Source organism: Homalodisca vitripennis, chromosome 4, assembly GCF_021130785.1.
Source record: "Homalodisca vitripennis isolate AUS2020 chromosome 4, UT_GWSS_2.1, whole genome shotgun sequence".
Taxonomy (NCBI): Eukaryota; Metazoa; Arthropoda; class Insecta; order Hemiptera; family Cicadellidae; genus Homalodisca; species Homalodisca vitripennis.
In genome coordinates, this window is record NC_060210.1 from 105750155 (window position 1) to 105769324 (window position 19170).

The following is a 19170-nucleotide window of genomic DNA, read 5'->3' on the forward strand; positions in this document are numbered from 1 at the left end:
TATGATATGTTTATTTTAACCTAGTTTGTAATTATTTATTAGGTTAGTTATTTACCTGAAGAAGAGATGAGATTTGAGATCTCGAAAAGTAGTGTTACTGATTTTTTTTGTATTAGTGAACGATTACCAAGGTAAGCTTATAATAGCTTTTATAATTTTCCTCTTTAAGCGCATTTTATAATTTATTATGAGAATATGTAGCTTTATAAATATTGCTCTAAACAATTACGTCACAAACTTACATCTCAGCTTAATGGTCCAAATCGAGAACTATTGACTTATTTTGTGGTGTAGTAGGGTTTTTGATTAAAGAAAATAAATATTAATAAAAATTAAAAAAAAAAAAAAACATATATACAATATAAATCTATACTTGTTTGTGTTTTTTACTCAACCACGTAAAAAGTACTACAGCGATTATTTTTAGATTTTATATAAACATTCTTAGGGTTCATCGTTAACACATAAGCCTTTTCCTATTTCGAAAATCCGTCCTGGCTACGCTCCACTGGCCTTTAAATTTGGGAAAAAATCTCATCTTGATCTCTAAAGTTGCATTACAATAATCACATATTATTAATTGAATAAGCCTGTTGAATGTAATTAACTGTTCTGTACAATCATAGTTTTATGATCGCATAACCATATGTAATTAATTTAACAACTATTTTCAATTTGTTTACATACTTTATATTGTTGAAAGCATATAGTAACCTTGATGGTAACAACATTTCTTATTTCAACCGTCTCTGCTACCGTTGTTGAGTACAGAGTAAGAAAATAGAAAATAAGAAAATGAAGGGTTTTCTGTAAAAAAATATACCTTTAACTGAACGTTTTATGTAATAGTATGCAGTGGTTGGTCAGTACTGCAATGGAGACATCAAAGACAAAGTTACTTTCTGATTTGTACTATAAATTTAAAGACTGTTTTAAAACCCATCTTAGTTGTCTTTTGACCTGCTTATGAGTATATAAGGTTCTTGTCAGGGCAACAAAGCAAACTGAATTGTAGCATCAGAAATATCTTAGACTGGAAGTAAATTACAATTTTCGACATATTTCCTTGGTCGTGGCAACAAGGCAAACTCAACATTGGCGTCGGCAATATAATTCACTCGAACCAGAAGTGCTCATACACATGCAAAGCATACGAAATTGCGTGCAAAGCCGCGGGAAACTGCTAATATATAATAAATAGTTCTTCAATCAACCCTACGTCTCATATTACTTTTTAATTGTTAATAATAGAGACCGTTTTTAAACTCATATATTCTTAAAATTAGTGTATTTTTAAATAGTAGAGTTCGCTATTACACCCTCCTCTATATTTGTTTAGCTTAATTTACTTTTGAGATTTTAAATATTTTTTATAATATTAAATTTGTTTGTTTGTTAAAACTTACCAGGAAGAATATGTTTTCTAGACTTTGCCAGCTTTATAAAATAGATTTAACCTTGATACCCTCTACGTTTCAGACTGATAGTCTAGTGTTTCAGTGGATGCATAATAGATTGGAGGCGGGTCATGTAGGTGAACCAGACCACGACTCATAATTATTACCTTAATAGTTGTCTTTCAATTAGGAAGTATATAGGTACAACCTTGATTCAGTTAACAGTAATTGGCTAGTGTTTTATAGAATTCATTATAGATTGTTTTATACAGGGAGCATTAACACAATTCATTAACATTTGCCTGAGGTCACGTTTCTATAAAAAGGATTGTATTGTGCCTTTTAATGAAGTTATTTCAAATACCATTTAAGTACAATTTGTTAGGCACGTTTTTAGAAACAGCGGATTATTAAAAACGACAATATTTGTTTGGTATGCATTTTTCTTACCTATTCACATTTATTAGTCTGAAATTAAAAACTGTTCTGTAACACTTTGTTTTTATATCGTAGGTAACTGTTACAGATTGTGCAGGAAAACTATACTGTATAAGGAATATTCTTGCAGTTTTAATAAACACCATAAAGGCTTAAAATCGTCGAGATACCATAAATCGCCTTAGGTAAAAATGAAACCAACTGTTTTCTTCACAAACACTATGTTATTTTTATTAGTTAAAATGTGCACTGAAGCTGAAATAATATGAACCCAAATTACGCACAATAAAAAAACAAAATACCACATTGGCAAAATCTTAGACGTAGGATTAGTTGTGACCTGAAAGTGCTTCAATTGAAATTAGCAATATTTATAACATAGTCTACTTATGAATTAAATTAATATGCGACAAATGTGGATAGTAGCAGCGTAAGGACAATAGTTACTTACACTAACGGCGAGATTTTTTGGTTTAGCATTCGAGCGGTTAGAAATTCATAGCCTATTAAACTTCCATTTAAAGCGTGGAGAACAGCGTCTACCGGCCAAATTGATGCATATATTTATGTTGTGTTAGTGGTTGAAAGTATTCTATGAGCAGTTATGATACAAAAATTGATATTTTTCTATAAATGGAACGTGTTGTAAACAACCTTTCTACAGATGTAAATATTATTTCCCCCCTAAAAAGTATTACTGTTAAACAATACATAACAATTTGTTAAAGTCCAACGAGCCCGATGACGCAACAGCCTTCATTCATTTGTCTGTAGCAATGACGGCAAACACTTATATATAGTATTTAATTGACATGTAGTATTCAATATAATTATAATATATGAGCCCATGTATAGGATCTAAGAGTATTAGTTACCGTTGGAAGTGTCCGTCCACATTCAAGAGGAGACGTGAGTAGTCTGACCCGGCTAGGAGGGTGTGGTGCTGTGTCTGTATACTGACCCTTGTCAGTGAATCTACTACTGACTCTGACACTGGCAGTCACGAGTGGAAACACACACAAGATAACAACAGCCCGGTCCAAGTGGAATAATACTAGAATTTGACCACTGGTCAATCATATATTGACATATCATCGACAATTACAAATAAACAATTTATTTACTGGAGAAGAACACCTTTCAATTGCGTCTTTTAAAAAAGTGAACCTTCATCGGGCATTTTCTGCAACTTTACAACAGATTATGAATATTGTCTCCCACATTTTACACATAGTATCTCCTGATAATGTGCATCTTTATTACTGCATCTCCTGATAAATTAAGGTTAACATCAGTAGCATCTCCTGACATAATAATGTTTATCAGAAGGATTTTCTGCGCATTTATTACAAACGAAATCCAAATCAATAGGATACTGAAAAGGTCCATCTTTATCAGTAGTATATCCTTATAAATTTAATTTTTATTAGACCCCTTCAATGTATGAATGAAAAATAGAATTTGTATCAGTAACATATCTCAACAAAATTAATATTTACCAGAAGCGCACCCTGATAAAGTGGATCGCCATCAATAGGATCCCTTGATTGAATCTATATACAGATTATATTCCTGAGTTTATATAAATATAAATTCAATTTTAATAGAATGAATTAAAAGTTTCAATTACACATACGAATGAACATACGAAATCAATGGTTAATACTAATTTATTCAAATATTTAACTCTAAATAACCAGAGTTTCAGATTTAATGCCTTCATTGTGTTTAGAGAATTTAGTATTGATGGTATAAAATGTTTTATTTTAATGAGTTAAAACAGACGGCTTCAAAATCATTGTATTCAATGTGCACACATAAGCTTGTGACACCCTTTTGCGAACAGCCTGGGTATACTACAATAGTACAAGTGGTTAGTTTGCCATTACTGTATTTGGATTCGTTCCTATTCTATTCTTTTTATTTATTAGTACAAATTACCGTTGCATTTTGATTGTGGAATTGTTAAAACTAAACACAGCTAATGGCTGTTTAGTTCGTGCTATTAGTTAAGATCGTTTGTTGGCTCAACTAATTACTAACTTAATGAACCAAGGGTATCCTAAATTGTACTTGCTGTACATGTAGTCTGAATCACGGATACCCAGTCTTGGCTATATAATATTGGAGTACTGTAATTCATACTCCAGTGGTAAATTATACTTTTCACCATGCAAAGAAAATATGTAAACATTTACGAGACAATGTGTTACCAACGAGATTAGCCCGGACATTTTACAAAATAGGAAATTCGTTCCCAGTATATATTTGTCTCAAGCTATGATCAACATCTGAGCTCTCCAAGTACAAGTGTTACAGTATTACGTAATCGGTTTTTGTCATGGACATTGTCAATAAAAAATATATAATTAACAACAGGTATTGTTATGCGGTGATCAACTAAGATTTACAAAATTCCTTGAATATCGGATTTTTAATATGCCTTAGATCTAGTCGGTCTGTAGTAATCCCGTGGACTCCATTGAGACTTATCAGGTCACGTGATGGGTGGTGGAGTTTAGCTGTTGTACTGGAACCTGGATGCCAGCAGACTATCAATATAGCCGGAGTCCGTATTGTTCTGATTCCACGTGAAACTGTCGACCGCGAGAATTGGTTTCCATTTAGTGAATCTAATTTACTAATAAACATTCGATTTTATTAACAACCAAGATACTAGCTTTCAACTCGCTCTCCACACATTCACATCTCCGATTTATTAATAGTCTATTTATTTTATTACTTTGCTATTTCAATAATTTTATTTTAAGAAAATTATTTTTGTTAATTGATTTTTATTAATTATTATTAGTAACTACAACGAATTATCGTAGCAAATAGTCGTATGCTATTCTCGTTAAAATTCCAGCGTTTATGTTACAAATTAACTACGGTATTTTATTTTCCAGTGATAGTGTTAGAAATAACAGAAGTTGCAACAAGTAACTCAATTGTAATTAGGGTCATTCAGCAGAATTCGACAGTATTGCATCAAGGCTAGTAGTGTTGCGCCTATGGTAGTACTAGGCAGGCCATTGGATCGCGCTGTGAAAATGGGTTCTGTCTGTGATATGGCCGATACATAATTTCTTGGTTCTAGGTGGTTACGAATCTCGTCAAGTGAACTAGTTCCTAACGGTCTTATCACAAGTGATAATCCTCGTGCAGAGTGTATCAGTACGCGCGCGCTTACACACCCGCACTCGCCGCTCCGATTTGCACAATTAATTGTGCCAAGAGCACGGCCTAGGACACTGCTCGGTACAACTGGCTGACCGATCATCACGATCCAATTTGATTACTGCATATTGCACCCGGAGACACACTATATCAGCTATAAGCAAAGTAGGGATGTTATGTGCAATATAGGTCTTCATTACAGTGTCTTGTGATTCGCTGAAACATTTCATTTGCAAGCTTTCTATTAATAAGTAGGTTCTGTTATGAAGAGGATAGAGAATTGGTGTTAGATGAGAGAGTAAAATAATATATTATACACGATCTCTTTTATAAAATTTCCTCAGGGAATAAAAACTTTTCCATAACAACGAATAAGTTGTAAAAAGGAAACAACGCATGGAAAAAGCCGAGAACCGATTTGCTCAGCTAATTTTTAAAAACGTTATAGAGGAATTCCCTTAAGACAGTACTGTACCGCCAGCTCCATTAGTTTTGATACAGATCGAAATGGGACGGTATCGATAGGGTTAAAAATACCAAAAAATAGTTTTTGATCACATATTTACCGGCTTCATACACCTAAAAGCAACCATCAGACGTGAACGCGCCTTTTGTAATTGAGTGCACTTACCATGCACTGGCAATTATCATAAAACCAAATGATATATATTTAAAAGAAATATTATAAATGCTTATTATTAAGAGCGAAGGTAGCCCAGAAAATAAAGAACGTTTGCCTTATAATTATTACAATATAACTAGTATAATTATATAACTTAACGCATTCATGAACGTAATTCCATTATGGAACACTTTTGTAATATTAAGCCATTTGAATTTTGTTATGCAGTGTCTTTATCACATATTTCTTAGCTTCATACACCATCAGGCGTGAACATTAAACTTAGACCCTACATCAGATTCACTCAATCTTAATAAGATTTGTTACTGAAGTGGTGACTAAGCAACGGTAAAGGCAAACGTTCTTTATTTTCTGGACTACCTTCGCTCTCAATAACATACATTTAAAATATTGGCAAGTGCACTCAATTAACAAAGGCGCGTCCACGTGATTGCGACAGTCAGCAAGGCGTGACAGTAGCAGGACAACTCGGAGGAGGCGTCACAACTCGATGAGAAAAGAACAAAACTGGTTTCGTCTCCCTGTCTTTGGAATTCTCCTCGGACAGTCTATTAATGCATATAATGTGGCTTACAGTAATATTTCCAGAATGTGAAGAAGGAGCATTTAAACAACAACACATCTAAAGCTGTGTTATAGCATTATTGTCTAGCGTATATTTAGTCTCAAAGAGATGTAAAATTTAAAAATTCAAAATTTATAGAGCTTAAGTTTATGTGCTTAGAGTTTATGTGTATTTCAGATTTAAAATAGACAAATACATACAATTTTTCGTACAAAAGAGGTGACATAAAATCAAAGAATGTAGGTACTAATGAACTACGTAATTGGTCTACGAGTCTATGTTGAATGGTAGGTATAACAATACACTTTAGTTAATAACTGTTCGGGCTGGTATCCAAAGCTATCTTATCCCCAGATTCAGGGTCTCGCTTTTAGTAGCTTCAGATTTTATAGAAATAATGATCTTATTAAAGTAAAACTTGTATGGCTAAATATATACAATTACAAGTAGAAGATAATATATCTATTGAGACGGTATGTATTCTGAAAGAGTTAGAAGTTAGTTACTTTATTTTTCTATTCTTAGGTACCAGTAAGTCAGCTGGACGTTTAATGATTTGCCTGCATTGTACGCTGGAATATATATATATATATATATATATATATATATATATATATTTAAACTTTTTTCATTAATTTCTTCCGCTTTCTGAGAGAAATGAGAGTAAGGATGAAACGGGTTTTTTATTTGGAACTTACTTTACAAAACACACACTCACAATTATATATGTAATTAATAATTTTTATATATATATATATATATATATATATATATATATATATCTAACTGTGAGTGTGTGTTTTGTAAAATAAAAAAACCCGTTTCATCCTTCCTCTTATTCCTCTCAGAAAGTGGCAAACATTAATTAAAAACTTTAAATATATAAAAATTTAATATTAGTATATTTTTAGCACGGTAGCTGATATAGCAGTTTTATATCCTTTCGCTATGAACTTTGGGGTCATTCGAATACTGAACAAGTCTGAAAAACAATTATCATTCAAGCCTAACGCCAAGGCCGGTTTCTGTAGTCTATTTTTAGTTGTTGATTGTTGGCAGTTTGTGGATCTCCTGTAGATTACATCATCAATGTTGATTCAATTGTATTTCCATTGTTTTATTATACTTTTATTTATTTGCTGTGCAAAATTTAAATCGCGGTACCTGGATAAGTACGATTTTAAATATGAGGACACACTCAGACCATAAGTGCCCTGGATTTATTGTGGCGTAACATGAGTGTCCCTATTGTCAAAAACATAAGGTACTCGAGTTTAAAGTAAGGCATCAATGGTCTATTATCATTCATGATTCTGGTAAATCATCTGTGAGGCAGGATACTATCGAGAAAGTATTCTTACAAGGGTCTGAGTCAGAACCTTTCTCAACGGATCGGTGGTGACATATTAAGTTAAACATCTGAAACTCTTGAAAAAAGTTAAAGAATATGTCTATGCCCAAAACATCGGTCCAAGATTTGAGTTAAATTTAAAACTTTCCCTAGAAGAAATTACGGATTATAACCATCAAGGGTGTATCCTTGCCTTTAAAAAAATGAAAGCTTGAAGCTCCTGTAAGGTTTTTTAGCGCCTTCAACGATACTTCTAAGGTTCTGTTTTATACTCACTATATGCCACTTGAAGTTGTGGATCAGTAGCTATGGATGGGTACTTGGAACCTATTCCATGTTCAACTGTAGTTTATATTGGTTGTCTATATTTTCCTACTAAAGAGCGCAGTAACCAAAGTGATAGAGTTTGTGGTGAATATGGGCTGATAAAATCTCAGAATTGTGAAGAACGAAAAGGAGTGTTAAATAACATACACTTTATTAAAAACAATACATGTACGAACGAGGTTAAAACATTAGTTCTCTTCGTAAGTAATAAGTATGTTTCATATGTACGAAAAATAGTCGAAACCTAATTTTCTTTACAGTCTACAGAGTTTACATTCAAGGACTAATGTCTTTATCATTTAAAATTCATTTAATGTATACTTTAAAAAGTTTTAACAAATACCATATAATACTACTACTGGACTACGACCCTGCGAGTTCCAATAGGAAGTCTTTTATACAAATAAAGTAAGTAAACGATATATTGACCAGAGCAAATAATTTTTATTGGATTTAGGTTGTTTATGAGTTCGGAGGGATGACGCCACACTCAATTATTATAAGCCAGCAGTGACGATGCAAGGTCACCCCAATTTCAAGTCACCCGGAACTCAGATCTGAGCCGGTAGTAGACAGGCGCCCGAGGAAGTGTTTGTTATCGTGTTATCAGTGGACTCCGGCATCAGTGTGATACCACAAGGCTGCCACTGGATCATCAGTAGTGTCAACACATGTGGGCTTATCTCGAGTGAGGGAGTGCTACTGCCTAGTCTACTACAGCTGATAACACGATGAACTGTATGTAGCACAGCAATCCCTATCTATCATCTACTTCTGCAGATTATATCACAGACATTACGTGCTAATAACATAGCTAATACTACTAAAAATGACCATTTCAAAGGCCTTTATAGATTTTCAGTCTTATCAAGACATTTTATATATGATCTAAAGCCCAAGTCCGGAACGGTTTATTAGATTAATTCATGACAGGCTCAGGTGATCATGTCGGTGTGTGAAAATATGCTGAGTCATAGAACGAACCCGAGTTCTCTTTGTTTTAGCCTTGAAAGTAAACCTCTTAGGCTAAACAAGGAGGGATCACCATGTAGGACAATGAGCTCAAAACAAGTTAAAACAGTCTTCAATTTAAAAAGAAGCTTTCTAATAAGATAATCCTTACATCCAAACAATGTTAACATTTCGGGAGGCAAAATCCATTTGTCTTTCAATATAATCTTTTAAGATATCAATACAATTTCCAAGAAAGAAATCTAACGTCACTCACGTTAACTTACTTTGGTGGAGGACGGAAAGGTATATCGAAAGAATTCATTTTGGGGTCAGACAATGGGATGAAGACAGTTGAAGTAGTGAAAATACAAGAACTCGGTTGTTTTATAAATGGGTAGAACGAGATTCATGTTTTTGATTATTGAAATACACAATTAAAATGCCATTTTCGTTTATCGTGAGGTTTTTCATGATGGTCGATTTACCACAAATGGGACACCTCGGGAGTGTTCAGAAAATGATCAGGGGAGTACCTAACTATTATTGTTATTACTTTTGTTCTTTTAGGCCATATTTTGAGTAAAGGAACTGGGCTAACTCGGGCTGAGGATGTTCACAATTTATTGTCTTATTATTACTAACTGTACAAAAACCATTCCAGTTCACCTTCCTCTTAGTGAAGCGTCTAGAATCTGACGTTGTCACAAGACTTGACTCCTAGAATCTGGAGTTATGTTCGTCTGAGGAGATCCAAAGTTAAAACTCAGCGACGAAGCTCGACCCTTCCAACCATAGATACCTTACGTGTAGACAAACAATTCCGTTGAAAATGTTAATAAAAAGATAAGACTCTTGTCAATAAATCTACAAGAAAGTATATATTTTTTATGGTCCTTGGAAAGTTTGGTTGAACATATAAATGAAAAGATTATATTAATTTACAATTAATTAACTCAATTTTTATTTCTAGTATGTACATATACGAATCCATACTAGAAATAACCACAAGTCCACAAGTGGATGTTAAAGTTCTAAACATTGTACTGTTGGTAAATCCATGGATTAATCAGCTGAGTCATTGTTGTTTCTCTGAAATGCTTTATCATATAGTCATGTGGATGTTCGTCAATAAAATAGTTATTTTATTTAGACATTATTAACCTAATAATTTATACCGAACAAAATATGCCAAAGAAAAGTTGTGTACACTGTAAGTGAAATAAATAATGTATTTTTAAATACAATTATTGTAAATAAAATTTAATTTATCAGCTTAGCACTCTGACAGCATAACCGATGTAACCTCAACAATATATTCACAGTCTATTGAACTTGGTGTTCTTCACGAGTACTTCGATGAACTATTTGATGAACTTAGGCTTGATTTGAATATAAAAGGTGTTGTTTATGTACTAAATTATCTGAATATTCTTGTAATTTTTCAGCTTATAAAAGTAACTCGACACAACCCAGGTCTCACACTTACTTATGAATACATACTAAAAAAGTAGGTATAAGAGAAATTATATTTGGATGTCTTTAAAAATTGTAGCTATTTAATTATTTTGATGTTACACATTAATTTATACATACATTTGACAAACAATCTGACCTGTACATTAATTCAAAACAGTAACAGCTAAAAGTATATACCACAAGAGAAGATTCCCATGAACACAATACACAATTACTGTATTGCAGAAAGAACTAAGAAGGCACAAACTATTCAAAAGGTTTAACAATAACCGGTACTCAAATGTACGAGCCACAGGTATAAAGCCTGAGGTATCTTTGTGTTTCTAAGAGGTCGGCAAACTGTAACAAGCGCTATGTTGACGTTGTGAAAATCAGACTACTGAAACCCGAGTCCTGACTGAGATACGTTGTCTGAGTTTCACACCGGTTTCAGTTATCGTAGTCACCAGGGACAGGTTTGCCAAGTGAGTCCAAGAAAGCTCTTGAAGAGTAAGGACGCAAAGGATTCATAGCCACTAAGCTTAGTTGTTGTTATGGTTTTTATTATATTTCCTGTATTATTATGGTTATTGTTATTGTTATTACTATCGCATTGTTAATTTTTATGGCATTGTTATTGTTATCGTATTGTTATTGTTTTCGTATTGATATTACTTCTTGCATTGATATTGATTTTTAATAAGCTGGATTTATCTTGGACGTGGATGTGTTTTGTGCACGGTTGCTAGTTATTATGCATGATTAATGTTGTTGATCATTATGGAATGTTGCACAATCTCTTTTATTATGCTTATAGATATATTTCAGTTATTGGTTATTTAATTTATATATGTTGTCTTATAATGATTATTGTTATTTATATTACATAGTATTGCCATTGGTTGTATACGCTGTCTCTTTTTTACTTGGATACCTCTCATGCACGACGGACTATTGTTTAATTAATGTTGTTGCCTGCTGCCATCCGTGTAATATATAGAAATTGTGTATTTTGCATATTGTAATGTAGTTGCATGTAATGGTTTACCGTTAAATAAATACATAATAAATAAGAGTTACCTCATTCAAAATTGAAATTTCTTTCCCCAAAGAAAATATATCTAGAATCCGTCCGTTCTTTTCAATACCATTATTTGTAAAGTTTGCTAAAATTGCTTTATAATAATTTTATTTCACTCAAGGAAGTTAATATACTTCCGGCGTGAATAACTACGCAGCTGAGACGTGAGACACCAACTTGCCAAGAACTCCGCGTTCTGAGATATGTAAAAATCTCACTCAGACTCAAGAAATCTCACGAAGTGATCGCGCACGACGATAGATTCACTTCACGCAAGAACCGATCTCACTGACTGGATGTCAGTGACAATAGTTGTCAGCGCGGCTTATTGGAGATCATACTGAATCATCGGATAATCAGATACTACAAATCCTTTCAATTTTAAGATACTTATTCCACTATCCTTCATTATGAACACGTGCAATATTTTACACTGCGACCAAAAGTGCATTGGACTATAAGCAAAATAATTAATAATTGCAATAATTTATAGCTCTTTTTATGAAATTATTAGGGGTTAAAGTGGGTATTAATTCTTAACAAATCTGCAAACCTATAATGAAGGTAGGAGTAGGCCACACCACGTGTTGCGTAACAGGCTTCGCTGAGATCTATAGCTCAAGGCTGTATCTCATTTCATTCTCGAGATGTCTTGCTGACAGACAGACAGACATTACACAGAACAGAAATTTGTACACATCCCAGCAAACAGATGAGAAATTTTGTCTGCCTACCAGGTGATAGAGAGGCTTCAATGACGCTCAGCCAAATTCCATAGTTGGATATTCTATGTAAAAATTACGGTTTTTGGCAAAAATTCAATTATACAGATGTTCTTTCTAGATATATCTAGTCACATGATTCATTCACATTATTGTATTTGTAGAGTATTATTGTTTATTGTATAGTAGTGTTTAAATAATAAAAGTCTGGTAAGATAGAGAGGTTAACTACAACGATAAAGTGCGCTGAAATCAGACCTCGTCACCGACTTTTAACATTCACTTTCCACTTTATGAATTAGCTACACGCGTTAATATGTCACACGTTAAAATCCCACATACCCATCATGGTTATCTATAAGTCCAATGTACACGTATTTGCAAATGCTTGCCAAATCCCATGGTGTGACATGCATCACAATAGAGCTGTGTCTCTCATATAGAAATGGAGCTTCAAGCGAAAAGTGTATAGATTAGATCGTTTTCGAGCGGGTAGACAGACAGACATAAATGAGATTTTCCAGTCCCAAAAATGAGAGGCTTCACTAACGCTCAGCCAATAAGGCCGTGTATGCCGTAAGTAGTTAATTTACTCCCACTAACGTACGTAAGTGATCATACTTGGCAATTTCAAATATATAAAACAGAAATTCTTTTTTGTGTGATGATTGATTTCTAGTTATGTTAGATTTTGACGCAAATGTGCAAGTTTGTGGTATTTGTTGGCAGGAACGTTTTGATAATGATATAAATCACGATTGAGAGGGAAGGAGCATTACAATATACACTTGCATCATATTCACTATTATGTAACGGACGAACGAAAAAATTAGTAGCCATATTTTATCAAGAGGATTAAGAATTATTACTGTAATTCTTACATTTAACCCGAGTGAATTAATTTTGATATATAGTATATTGTTCGTTTTTAATATTAATGTTATGAATCAGACACTGGCAAACTCTATTTCCATTCAGAAATATATATTCTATATAATTTTTTTTTCAATTCAGCTTATTTTTAACATTTTGAGAGTAATTGGTTCTCATAAATTGATTAATTCTCTGGTAAACACGAGCGAGTTGTGTATATTTGAGGTTTGGCAATATCCATTAGACCTCTAGCCTAATTTTTAAAATAAAAAAGTCATTTTATAAAGAAGAACCTCTCTTGAGGGTTCAGGTCCAACCTGCACGAGTTCATTCATTCAGCTTATGTAACAGATGCATAACGACCTTCGTCGTGGGCATTGGTTTCCAACCGAGGTCAAATCTAGTATGATTATGGTGCTGCCGCATGACTGCATGCTTTATAGCCTATACTTAAACTTAATATCATGAATATGATTGATTATTTACTCTTTATTTTTGGCCCTGCTAGTGCATATGGTTGTACTAGTAGCCTATTATTGAGTATTTGTGCTGTATTTGGATGGATCCCGACAATTCAAGTTTAAACTTCCCGTAGGTTATCTTCAATGACAAATCTTGAGTTTTTAATCATCCAGACTCCAGAAAGATCGACGGAGATGTTAATGCCCTCATCGGGCAGTTTCTGGGAAATAATCCCAATAGCTGCAGGACGGATAGTAACTTTAGCTATTAGGGAGCTTTTGTGCAGTAGGGCAGGTTCTTTTATTTCTAATATTCGGTTTCCAAATAAATACCAAGTTGTTCAAGAATAACTAACGATTATTCCATGATCATCAGCCAGTCCAGCAGGCCATTACACTATTTATATACATGTATCTGCTGCTATTACATAGTTAGCAGATAGGCCATCACTCACTGTCTATTATGAAACGGACTATTATAAATAGTCCCTCCAGATGGGGTCAAGATCTGCTGTACACGGATAACACTATCTGTGGTCTTCTTGACAGTTAAAATTCCTGCTATCAATGAACTTGAGCCAGCTGTAGTGATACTGTTGTGTTTACCCCATAACAAAATTTAAACCTTAAACCCTTTTAGGTCCTTGTTTCTGTCATAGAATTATTGTCTTAATAGAAAGTATACGCATACGCTTTCTAAATATTTAAATGATAAAAAGGAATAGTTCGAGATTTTTCTAAATAATTGTTGACTATATCAAAATAGTAAAAAGCGTTTCGATAATATTACTAATGTCTTTTAAATGATGTATTATTTCATTTATTAATTATTAAATTAATAATAAATGTACGACAAAAAATAGAGAAAGTATTCTGGATTCATCTTTTTAATACCTTCTTTATTCTTTTGGGGGTAAAATAATGAAGGTTGTTAGAACATTAGACTTTTAGGACTATTCATTATTAGAACCGTATTTCCGGTGTAATATGACGTCTCGCACAAAAAAATAAATAGCCGTTGTAATTATGCAATGGAACAATAAAATTGGAAGTCGAAATTTGATTTTAAAATAGCAATATTCCGCAGTGAGGAGTCCACTTAAAACTCTGGTGCCCTTGGCTGCTATAATGAATCCGTTAATAGTCCGTTACGGATTGTCCGTTAATAGTTACATTCACCTTGTATTCATATTCGCTTTCGAAATTTTGTTTAAGTATAATGAATTTAGGTATACAAATGTTCAGTTAGCAACAGTTCGCGCAAGAAGGAGTCATGCGAATAGTATTCTTCCCTTCTGATGATTAATTATAGTCTTCAGCTACAATAACAACAATGAAATGATGAGAACAGTTATTCATCTTTTGCTGAATTGTTATTGATTTTGCTAAATGCTTTTTTCTTCTTCCAAGCACAAGTTTAATATTAGACGGCGCTGTGTGTAAATCAGTTTTTCATAATACAATACTTTGCTATAAATACTTGGTGTTGTTTGTAAACATCTGTTTCTAGATCAATGCCGTTATTGTAGTTTGTTGCAACACCCGGCTATAAAATATGATTCAGATTTAAGAAGAGAAGATTTGGACTACGAAAAATAAAGTTAAAATATAATATTTTTTGAAAGTGTGAATTTATGTAGCATAAAAACACTCAATCTAAAGTGTCATATAATTCAGTAATAGAAATACTTGCGCAGCAAATTAGTAATTCCTCATGTTGAGCCAAATCGATCAATCAAACACATCATAATGAATACAGTAGTTGTTATTCATATGATATAACAATGTTGAGAAAACCTGTAATAGTTTTGAATCACTCTATAAGTAATAAAAAGTAGTAATAAAGGGGATAGGTGAGAGCTTTTGATACATGTGTTGTAGTATAGCTGAGGAGCTGAGTAAATATTACATGAATAACTTACTAATTCCTTTGATATGTATAGTTTCTAACGTAACGTAGACCTATTAATTTTATTACTGGTATGCATGATTCATAATTTCTACATTACTGTTATGAATGAGAACATTTCTCTCGTAAATTAAATGGGACTGTTGTTTATTTTTATGTATTCAGATAAAATATAGAATAGTATGATTGCGTCTGCATAGAAATTGTTTAAATAAATTTTGTTTATATCGTTAAAATTCAAGAGTTAGAATAATGTTGAGTTGTCATGTATATTCTTAGTCACTTACACTTAACGCTAAATTATGAAATATTTGATCTTATAGGTTTCTTGTGTGTATATAAACATCTATATACATTACTATTAGTCCGATTTCCTATAAAATTGACCCACAGGATAAATTATAATTAGCCTTTAATAAGCTATATGAACATTTTTGTTTGGAGATTCTTCAGCTACGAGGTATTCCTCGAAAAAAGCTGAAGGTAAAACCTTAAAGTGATTTTTACAATTTTATGATTTAACACCACCTGTTTCTAAAATATTTATGGTAGTTTTATGATAGTATGCCTATAACACATAATTAATAATTATTATTATTACGTATAATTAATTAATTAACGGAAATATCCAATAATATTTAATGTCTCTACGCCATAATTTGTTCAAATCTACTATATCAAGGTTACTGTAGTTATACATTCAAAATGTGTGTTCAATGAGTTAAAAACTACGGCCACTGTCCATCAGATCTGCCGTATTGTTTACGTTATAGAAATTAAAACTGTTGATACAAAACGAACACAAAAACTGTTTTGTAATTAAGTAATATAAAAAAAAATAAATTTGGACGATCCTTAAAATAACAAACAGCGTCATTTCATTGCGGACCGTTTATTTTGGATGTAAGTTTTTATCGAAACTAAGCAAAAATTAATAACTTATCACAATAACAGTTTCTTATATTACCTACTGTAATTGACAAACTATTCACGACTCAAGTGAAAATTTCATCCCAATTTTTCATCCAGAAACTTTTTGTTAATTTGTAACGAAGATTAGAAAACAACTTTTTGCCTCTCAAACCTACATAGTCGCAATTGTATAACAATACCATGACACGCAGTGTACTTACATAACAAGATTATCCTTGTTGCGAGGAGGGGAAGGGGATTCGGGTCATCATAACTTAATCAGGCTGCTCTATATTTGTCGTCTATGTTCGTGGAATACGCTCCTACTCATTGTTGCGGTTTGCGGGAACAATGTAAAAATGTATGTCTTATACTTCCAACAAGTTGAGAATATATAAGTACGGTTAAACTGTGTTTGTTTGATCCAACAACATAATTTTGATGTGGATGCAATTCTTTTGAATGCAATTTCAAAAAATAGTAGAATCTCTCTTAAATTTGCGAAATTAATGCATTTGCTAATTTTTCTGATCATTTCCACGATCTCAAAACTACCCCGTTCGAATATTTTCGTGTACTTACACTTATGCAACATAACGGGGTTTGTGAAAATGGTAACTGCCGTAACTTCTACCTGATTCAAATCAAATTTTGTATATGATTGTTTTACAAATAGCTGAATAGCTTCTCTCAATAAACAAATACTGGTACAAATTTCATGTCAAATCAACATCTCTTTATGGTTTCAAGATAATGACCGTTAACATTTTTGGAAGAGAATGCGTTTGCTTCTTATATTAAAACATTTATTTGGATTCTCGGTTATTTACAACAGTACAATTTTTGTACTTATACATATCTCCACATCTCGTACAGTTTTCACATGGGGGCAGTAGAAATATTTTGTGAAATACACAATGATTAATACGATTGAACATGATAAGTGACGTAATTTCTGACTACAGCAAAACTTTATAAGAATATATCACTCATAACAGACAAATTCTCTATCTTCCTATTAAATAAATAATTTAAGATGGAGGCTTTTTGAACTTGTAAAAAACGTGTCTTAATTGCTGTACAGTATAAACCAAAGCAGAAAATATATATTTAAACTTACTGTTAATAATTTAAAAGAAAGTGGTATAGTTTTTCATATTTTCCCACTTTTAACACAGCGGTTGTTTACATTTCAAAAACACTAACAGAATTTAAACCCGGTTTTTAATTCCCCGAGTCATTACAACATATTTACTGTAAATCATATGCTCATTAACATGCTTCCTCTTATGGTAGACTACAAAGTTTCAAGAAGTACAAGATAAAATAACAGCAATACAGTATGTGACAATGATTATTACCATAATTTATAAGTGAAATTGCATTATACATGAGTGAGATTTATACACACATAAATAGTTACACTTATTGAAACTATTTATGTGTTATTTAGATATCTTATGTTGTTTCACAATGGTGGGGCGTTCAAATAAAACAAATTAACATGCCAGCCATTTAAGAAGCGTTACAGTGATAAGATTGCACTAACATTAAAAACTATGAATTTTCAATCTGATATTTTCATATTATAGCTATACATGAAATCTGTAGGCTATGTCTTCCGACTCATCGAAATCTAAATTTATTTGTCTTAATTTCTCTGTGTAATTGTAGATTAATCATTTGCTTATCTGCATTATAATATATTTTAGAAACATTTCACCTATCAATTAGTTCATTACATTCATTACAGTTGTTGCCATCATTCAATTGAAATGAGAACTTTTGTCCTTGCTGTTTAACAGATTATTCCAAATTTTAATGAATAATGTTTGCAACTTGAAATTAAAATATGAATTAGCTGGTATTTTGTTTAACTATCGCCTGTGTTCGTACAAAGCGGTGAAACAGAACTGAAGTGTAGCAAACTAAGTATGACATCCTCTGACAAGACTTGGTAACTATACAACAACTGCATATTCTCTAATAAAAAACACAAAGGGAGCAGTCACGTGCACATAGTCAGTAAAGCATTTTTCCAAAACCCTGTAGTGTTATAAGGAACCAGGCCAAATAGAGAGGTTATGCAACCTTCTCAATGTCGGCGTCCAGCGGGACTACCGCCAACAACTATCATCCGCCAGAACAACAAAGTTTACACTAACAGTTGAACTATCCACGTAGTTGTAGGTTATACAGTAAAATTGTGTTGGCAGTTACAATGTGTACAGTTCAATAATACTTCGTTAATTTATTCAAAATGTCCTCGACACATTAACAAAACAAATATTTAGCATAGATAACATTTACGTGAACATCTTGACGCTGTGTTTTGTTCATAATAAGGTTACTAGGCTACATTTGTAAGCAATAAAAATTGAATTACCTCGTCGAATATGTCCGTAGCGGTCGGCTCATTTTTTCCACAGTTCGGTGCCATGTTTTATGGTTGTTACAACACAATCACAGATGCGTTACTTCCCTTCTGTAGAGTTCACGGCTTCATGTCAGCTTCTGCACACTGGAGTAGAGTCGACACGATGGATGAACGACACGCCGCGACTGAACGTACGTTCTGCTTCACATGGCATCGGAGACTCGACTGGGCCGCGACTGGAAGATCGGCTGGAGTGGCCCGACCGCCACCTAAGTGGTTATATAACATGAGAACGTCCAGTGGCGTAACTAGGAATTGGCTTTTGGGGTTGAGGTTGAATCTGATTGAAAGCACACTATAGCGTGGGGTATGGAATATGTCTCAATAAATTTAAATACATTAGATAGATCTAATTCATAGTAAAACATTAAATTCAAACAAGTTTAATTGCTGTTATATGATTTTTTATAATTAGGAGTCTTAGGGGGGATCTACTATCCCCTCCACCCCCCTTATATCCTCATA

At 33.0% G+C, this 19170-nt stretch overlaps 1 protein-coding gene across 1 annotated transcript in view; it reads right to left on the reverse strand.

The window, feature by feature from the left end:
- Positions 1–18906, reverse strand: part of LOC124359894 (MFS-type transporter SLC18B1-like) — a 54028-nt gene extending 35122 nt beyond the window's left edge. Inside the window, exon 1 of the mRNA XM_046813016.1 lies at positions 18655–18906. Coding sequence (XP_046668972.1) covers positions 18655–18708 — 54 coding nt within the window. The 5' untranslated portion in view covers positions 18709–18906. The remainder of the gene's footprint in view (positions 1–18654) is intronic.
- Between the last annotated feature and the right edge of the window lie 264 nt (positions 18907–19170).